The 8070-nt window shown below is 58.1% G+C and overlaps 1 protein-coding gene across 4 annotated transcripts in view; it reads left to right on the top strand.

The window, feature by feature from the left end:
• The window catches only part of NUDCD3 (NudC domain containing 3), a 56865-nt gene continuing 48795 nt past the window's right edge, over nt 1-8070 (top strand). The window contains exons 1-2 of one of the 4 annotated variants that reach the window (XM_082692090.1): nt 1-348; nt 4687-4979. In XM_082692090.1, coding sequence (XP_082548216.1) covers nt 157-348; nt 4687-4979 — 485 coding nt within the window. In that variant the 5' untranslated portion in view covers nt 1-156. The remainder of the gene's footprint in view (nt 349-4686; nt 4980-8070) is intronic. The other 3 variants (XM_082692092.1, XM_082692091.1, XR_014300918.1) reach the window with 3 other exon arrangements.

The raw sequence follows: 8070 nt of genomic DNA, 5'->3' as shown, positions 1-8070 counted from the left end.
GTGCGCCGCGGCCCGGCCCGACCAGCGGGGGCCGGGCGGGCGCGGACCGGAAGTGGCGCGGGCGGCGGAGCCGTTACCGCAGAGTGCCGGAAGTGGCTGTGGGCCGGCGTCCGGGCCGCGCCCGCAGTGAGCAGCGTCTCCGCGGCCGGCGACGCCATGGAGCCCGGGGCGGCCGAGCTGTACGACCAGGCCCTGCTGGGCATCCTGCAGCACGTGGGCAATGTCCAGGACTTCCTGCGCGTGCTCTTCGGCTTCCTCTACCGCAAGACCGACTTCTACCGGTTGCTGCGCCACCCGTCCGACCGCATGGGCTTCCCGCCCGGCGCGGCGCAGGCCCTGGTGCTGCAGGTAGCGCGCGGCGGGCGGCCTGGCGGGGGGAGGCCCCCGCTCCCGGCCTCGGTTCCTCTCGGGTGCTTCCCCGGCCCCGCCCCCAGCGGCAGCGCCCGCGAGCTTGCCGGGACGCCGCTGGGCACGGGAGCCGAGCGGCCGGCGCTCGCGGGTCGGGTGTGGGCGGGAGCCGTCGCGGGGCTGGGAGGCCGGGCGTCCCGGTGCGGCGCGGGCCGGGGTCTCGTCCGGCTGCGGCGCGGGCCCGGGTCTCCTCCGCGCTGGGCGCGGGGGCCGGGGCGGGGCTGGCGCCCGACCAGGTGTTACCGATCGAGCGTGCGTCGTCCGCGGAGCACCTGGCCGGGCGGGGCCGGGCTCTGACTGGGACGCGCTCGCCGCCGTCCGGGCGCTGACAGAGCCGTGCGGCGCGGCGCGGGGCCAGACCCCTTGTCGGGCACGGGGCAGGCGGCTGTTCGGAAGTCAGAGGACTGTCTTGCGTGGCAGGCGGGGTGCAGGTGCCGGCGGGCCCGGAGAGGGGGGAGCTGCTGCCGCGCCTCCCATATCTCCCGCGGCACTTTGCGGTTTGCGGGGCGCTGGCAGATGGTGTCTCCTGGAGTCCCGCAAGCCGCGCGGCCGGCTGTCCTGCTCCGCGGTGCCCGTGTGGAGAAGCAGAAGCTGGGTGTCGCGGGGCCCGCCAGAAAGGCAGAAAGGCCCCTCCGTCCTGGGGCCAGCGCCAGCCGAGTGGCGGGAAGGCTGCGGGATGGCTTCTCAAAGGCTACGAGGGAGGTGCGGGTGGAAGAGCCGCGGTCAGGCGAGGGTGGCTGCCCAGGGGTCTGTTCAGCAGGCGTAGGTGATCTCACCGCACTCCTGGAGCTGGCCCCCGGGCTCTGCGGTCGGCGGTCGCCTTCGGGCTCTTTCCGCTGCAGAGTGGGAGAGCCTCCGGGGCTTGCAGGAAGGGGGTTTGCTGAGTACCTGGGGGGCAGCCCTTGCCGTCTTAGCTGTTCCTCTGTTTAATCCCAGGGAGCCGGAAGGTTGGTCTTTGCCCTTGTTTGACGGGTGATGTGGTCGCAGTGTAGGATAGACCAGTTTGGGCGCCGCAGACAGGGAGGGGTGGGTGGGAGACCGCCAGTGGTTTCAAACCTGGGTCACGGGAATAAGGATAGTGCCGTCCCTGAACTGGCCCTGCGTTGAGGGCGAGAAGCTTAGTTTTAGGCAAGCCCGAATTGCAGACGAGTCCCCGCTCTGGCGCTGTTGGAAGCGCGGGACAGGTTGTTGCAGAGATGAGGAGCCAGAGCGCTGTGAGGGGAGGAAGAGCTGACAGTGGAGGGCAGCACCTTGCAGGACGACCCCAGTGGAGGGACGGGAGAGGGGGGGTGCTGCACGTGCGGTTGGGGGTGAAGGGAGTGGGCAGAGTGGAAGGTTTCATAGAAACCCAGGGGCCGCTTCCCAGCGTTTCTGCAGTTGGCTCCCAGCAGTCGGCGGTGCGGGAGGACCTTTGAGAAAGCAGGTGTTCCCGGGGTCTTTTGTCGGGCCGCTGAGGGCGGGTCCTGAGCTGCTGTTCTCTGCCAGGGACCCTGTGCTCGTCCTGGGTCCAGTCTCAGAAGCCGGTCAGGCCTGTTGCCCGAGCATCAGGAAGGCCGGCTCCTCCTGGGCCTCGCTGAACCTGCCAGGAGAGTCTCCTCCGTGTCAGCAGAGGGGCTGGCAGGAGATCACGACGTCTCCGCCCTCCCCACATGCTGCGGTTGCAGAGCGAGGGCTGGGTGGGCGGAGCAGTGGCATGTGTGGAGGGGGCAGTGTTGGCAGAGGCTGTGGACTCTGCGAGGAACGTTGGGCCCTGCATCTGGGAGCTCCTGGGGCTGAGAGGACAGAGTCCTTGCTGTCGATTTTTTATGTGGAGTCAGGATGAAGGGCTGGGACGTCAGGAGGATGAGTGGCTCTGAGGACACAGTAAGGTGTCCTCAACACCAGCGTGAGAGGTGCGGCCAGGGGCTCGGGTTCCCGGAGGGAGTAGAAATGGGAATAGAAAAGAGTTCCGACTTAGCGCGGCCTGTGTCTTCCTCTGTGTGCGTGGCCGCTTCCAAGCGGAGCGCCGCTTGGACGACCGCTCGCTTGCCTCTTCGCGGGCAGGACCGCAGGCGAGTCCCTTAGCTTCTCTGGGCGTAGTTCTTCCTCATCTTTGAAGTGCCAGTGCTGCCTTCCTCCCAGCATCTCCTGAAGGTTGTGAGAGTGTGAAAGCACGTGGTGTAGTTCAGTAGTTAGCGACCTTCCTGTTTGTTGTCCTGCTCCGTGCAGGGAACTGGATGGTTTGATAGACACGTGTATTCTGGCTGCTTGGAACAGGGCTGCTCCCGACCTGCCAGCACTTTCTGAAAGCAGCTTTACGTTCAGGGCCCAGCGGAGGGGCAGGTCCAGGGTTCCTGAGCGCCTTCTGTCTTGCCGGCCCTTCCTGCTGGCAGCATCTCCACAGAGGGGCCCTTTGCTGTGTCCACGAACCCGTCCACATTCCACCCCAGACACCCGCACCTTAGTTGGTATTAGGGTTCAGTGTTAGTGGTGCTCATTTTCCGGGGTTTGGACAAACACCTAAAGACAGGTGTCTACCACGAGGAGTCTGTTCGCTGCTGGAGAAATCTCCCGTGCTCCCCTGCTCATTCCACACTCCCGCTCCGCCCCGGCAACCACCGATCTTCAGCGTGTCTGTAGTTTTGCCTTTTTCAGAATATCCTGGAATTGGAATCATGCAGAACATGTATAGGCTTTTCTGTGGGCTTCTTTGACTTTGTGGCATGATTTCAGTTTCCTTTAGGTCTTTTCATGGCGTGATCGCTCGTTTCTTTTCGGTGCCGAGTGATAAGGATGCTGTGGTCTGGATGGATGGTTCACCCGCTGGCAGACAGCTCGGTTGCTTCCGTGGCATTTCCGAGCAGTGCTGCTGCGGTACCCGGGGGCAGGTTTCTGTACGGATGCGTCTTCAATTCCTCTGGGTGGATAGCAGGGAGCAGCCTTGCTGAATGGACTGTGACAGCCCCCGTCCCCCCACGCAGCCCTCAGGGAGGCTCTCCCAGTCTTCCCTCTCCAGCTCCTGCAGGCGGCCCTACTTCTCAGCGCCGCAGCCTTCCCCCCGGTGGTCTGCTGGCCAGCGTGAGCTTTCCTTTGGGGTCTGCCACAGAGCCCTTCCTCACAAGGAACTTCCTTAGATTTCCGGGACTGGAGCGAGTGTCTGCGTGCTCTTCCTCCTCACGGCCCCTCCCGTTGGTGCTTCTGTGAGAGGGTCTGTGCCCGTGAAAAGTGCACACAGGACGCGTGTTTCCCATTTCCTTGTGGGTGGAGAGTCCCAGGGTGTGTATGGGTGTCACTGTGTCCCGGGGAGGGCTGGTCCTCACACCGCAATGTCGAGTTCTTAGAGGGTGGGATTTTTTTGTGTTCCTCACTCATCGTAGGGATATGCAGAGGTTTGTGGAATTGATTGCCACGTTCTCTTTCTTTCTTTTTTTTTTTTTTAAAGATTTATTTATCTATTTATTTGACAGAGATCACGAGTAGGCAGAGAGGCAGGCAGAGAGAGAGGAGGAAGCAGGCTCCCCGCTGAGCAGAGAGCCCGATGCGGGGCTCGATCCCAGGACCCTGGGATCATGACCTGAGCCGAAGGCAGAGGCTTTAACCCACTGAGCCACCCAGGCGCCCCTTTTTCTTTTTTAAAGATTACATATTTATTTGTTAGACACAGTGAGCACCAGCAGGGGGAGGGGTAAAAGCAGAGGGAGAAGCAGGCTCTGAGCAGGGAGCCCAACGCAGGGCTTGAGCCCAGGACCCCGGGATCCTGACCTGAGCCGAAGGTAGAGGCTTTGCCGGCTGAGCCCCCAGGCGCCCCCACTGCCAGGTTTTCTGAGAGCCACACCTGTGCCGTGTAGGAAGGCAGCGGCAGCTTGGTTATGCTGCTTACACTTTGTGTTCAACTCAATTCCCATCTTCTCTTCTCGAGTTTGAATTGCTGGCACCTTTGCAGCTCTTGGTACCAGGACAGTGTGTTCTTTCCCTGGCAGACGAGTCTTGCTGGGCACTATGACAGAAAGGAGAGGGAGGCCACGTGGTGACGCCTCCTTTAGACCCCAGTGTCCGGCTCGTGGGCGTGTGGATACCGTGGCTACAGGGTTTCGCTTCTGTTGCTCTCAGAACGCCTGTCAGAGATTGCTTTGTGGTGGCTCCTGGTCAAGTTGAAGCGTCTGTGTTTTGCTCGTGGGAACGCGTCACAGTTTCCTGTTCAGTCGCTCTGCTCTGAGCCAGAGTTTGGGACCTTCCTGTGGCGCGCGTGGTTTCATCCTGGGCAAGCAGACTCACTGTTGGGTTGCTGTTTGGTTTTAGGTGTTCACAGCCTTCGAGCACATGGCCCGGCAGGACGACGAGAAGAGGAGGAAGGAGCTGGAGGAGAAGGCCAGGAGGAAGGAGGCAGAGGAGGCCGTGGCCACGGCTGCTGAGCAGGAGCCAGTCCCGGCCCCGGGACAGGAGGTGGAGGTCGGCCCCGGGGCAGACTCAGGCGGGCTTCCGGGACCACGGGGTGCCGGACTGGAGGTAGCCCCCGGCTCGGAGGAGGCAGAGCCACCAGGAGCTCAGGCGGGGGCCGCCGAACTTCCAGAGGAACCCCCGGCCCTTCCCAAGTAAGAGTTTCTCCTTCACAGTTGCTCTCGTGCTCGGTATCTGCTGGCTTCGGGAGTCCGCGGTACCCCGCCCACTCTGTCTCTGCATTTATGGCACAAACTGTGCTTTGGATACACGGGGCGGGAGGTCACTTGGCTGTGGTCTTTTTTTCCTCCCTTGACGGCAAAGTAATGAACTGCCTGTCGTATGGCCAGTTCAGAGCCAGAGTGAGCTAGAGCGCGGGTGCCCGGATGCTCTCCCTGTGACCTGCCCTCCGTGTGTGGCTGGGACTCGGGGGCTTGGCTCCATTCTTATCATGGGCGCGCTGCTGGGGTGCAGGCCCCAGACCTTCAGGTGGGATGGGGGACCGTGGCCCCAGAGTCCCCTTGGAGACTGCTACTTTGTAAACGGACTTCTTGGCACGCAGTGGTTCAGTTTTCACCTCTGCAAAGCGAAGGTGAGCTTGCTGGCCCCTGCCTCAGGCTGTTGCGGTGATCCGTGTGCCTGGGGTCGGTGTGTGCGCCCGGGCTCAGTCTGTGTGCCCTGGGGTCGGTCTGTGAGCCTGAGGCCCTGCGGCTGGGGCTTGGCTGCTGCCGGCTGGCCTTGCATCCAGCCCTGCGGAGCTCCTGCCTCCCGGTGCTATGCCCCGTCCTTCGCTGCCCCACGTGGGTGCGAAGATCTGCTTGTGTGCGAGCTGTGGTGGTATATGAAAGGCAGCCCGATGTTGTCAGCCTGCTCCATTCTGGCACAGTCTGGCACATCTTCCCGATCCTGCTGTGGTCCCTCCTCTGGCTTGGCTTCCCTGCGGTTATCTGTGTGCTCTCTGACCTGTTTTAGTGTCTCTGTGGTTCCTAGACAGTGAGGCAAAGCCGACAAGCTGTGGGGTCATAAAACACGGGAGTGGGGGGATACACTTTGTGATGCTGATGTGGGGCAGGAGTGCAGAGGCGGAAAGGCCAGGCTGAACAGTGTGGCCCAGGGACCACTGGGGAAGAGCAGGGCTTGGATATGGAGCTCGGGTGGAGAAGGGGCAAAATAGGGTCTGGGGCCTGGTTGTGGGTGGGGACTTGATCAGAGAGCAGAGCTCGGATAGTTTCTTGGAGCCCAAAGAGCTTTCTTTCTTTCTTTTTTCTTTTTTTAAAGATTTTATTTATTTATTTGACAGAGAGAAATCACAAGTAGATGGAGAGGCAGGCAGAGAGAGAGAGAGGGAAGCAGGCTCCCCGCTGAGCAGAGAGCCCAATGCGGGACTCCATCCCAGGACCCTGAGATCATGACATGAGCCGAAGGCAGCGGCTTAACCCACTGAGCCACCCAGGCGCCCCCCAAAGAGCTTTCTGCAGCATTTCCTGTAGTGTGGTGCAGGTCTGCTGCTGGGCAGTATTTCAGCTTTCTGAAAGATTTTCAGTTTTCTGAAAATCTTTATTGGAGGTTCATTTCTGAACATGTGTTTGCTGTCTGTAAGGTTCCTGATAGATGCTGCTTTTTTTTCAGCACTTTAAAGAATGTAATGCCCTATTCTGTTGTCTTCTGATAAGAAGTGAGTGTTCTTTTGTTCCCCTCTGTAAGTCCCCGCATGCTTGTGAGATATTTATGATAAGTCTCAGCAATCTGGTGACCACCTGCTTCACGGTGGGGTCTCTGAGTTTGTGCCACTGGGGTTTCTGCACTTTGTTCCGCCTCTGTGTTGTGAACCCCCTTCTAAGATGCTCTTTGTGCGTCCTTGGGAGCCTTTTATTGCCCTGTCGTCAACTTTATTGTCTTTTCTTCTTTAGTGTCTGATCCTTAGTTAAATTCATCACTGATTTTATTTATTTATTTATTTTTTAAAAAAGATTTTATTTATTTATTTGACAGACAGAGATTACAAGTAGGCAGAGAGGCAGGCAGAGAGAGGAGGAAGCAGGCTCCCTGCTAAGCAGAGAGCCCGACGTGGGGCTCGATCCCAGGACCCTGGGATCATGACCCGAGCTGAAGGCAGAGGCTTTAACCCACTGAGCCACCCAGGCGCCCCTATTTCTTTTAAGGTATTTTTCGGCTTTGCATTTCCTGTTGATTCTCTTTTACGGCTTTGATTTCTAGTACCCTTATTGTTTCTCTTAAAGTTGTTTAATATGTTTATAATAGCTTTTTATCGTCTTCATCTGCTAATTCCATCATTTCTGTAATTTTTTGTTTTATTGGCGTTTTCTCCTGATTTTGGGTCATATTTTCCTTCTCCTTTACATATCTGGTAATTGTTTTTTAAAGATTTTATTAATCTGAGAGACCCAGAGTGCATGTGCAAGTGAGGGGGAGAGCAAGAGAGAGGAGCTCAGGCAGACTCTGTGCTGAGCGTGGATCCCTTGATCTTGGGCTTGATCTCAGGACCCTGAAATCACAACCTGAGCTGAAATCAAGAGTCAGACACTTAACCAACTGAGCTACCCAGGCGCCCCATATCTGGTGATTTTTTATGGGATGCCTGCCGTTGTGAGTGTTATGTTGCTCCATCTCTGGATTTTATTTTTTCCTTTAAAGAGTGTCGAGTTTTGATCTTGAAGGTGTTATTCGCAGATCAGTATGACCTTTCAGAAACTTGTTTCTGAGCTTCTTGGGGGAGTATGTCCGGAGCACCTTTGATTCTATGGCTAGTTCTCCTTGTTTTAGAACATGGCCCTCTTGGGCTCTCCAGAATGTTCTGTTGTTGCTGCTTGAAACAGGAACACCTCCCACCGCTTTGTTAGTTTTGGGGTCATGCGGGCTAGTTCCCAGGAATGTCTGTCCTCCCTGTTACATCGCACGTGGGGGTGGTTGACGGCAAAGACTCAGAGATACTGCAGTTTTCTGAGCTCTCTCTGTGTGTAGCTGCCCTCTTCCAGGGCTCTTTGCATAAAATATTTGGGTATCAGAATGAAGACTGAGCATATACTTACTCACTTTAGTTTTATTTATTCTGGTATTACTCGTTTCAGCAAAATTTTGGAAGAGTGCCACATTTGCATTTGGGGAACGGTTATGGACATTTATAAACTATTTTAAAAGCTGACTAATGTGGGGATGTGACGGTCCATTTTCTGTGGCAGCCTGGCAGGGCCCCATCCCTGGGTATCATGGAGACGCTGACTTGTG

The sequence above is a fragment of the Mustela nivalis genome (assembly GCF_964662115.1).
Source record: "Mustela nivalis genome assembly, chromosome: 12".
NCBI lineage: Eukaryota > Metazoa > Chordata > Mammalia > Carnivora > Mustelidae > Mustela > Mustela nivalis.
This window is presented reverse-complemented; position numbering and strand designations above follow the sequence as displayed.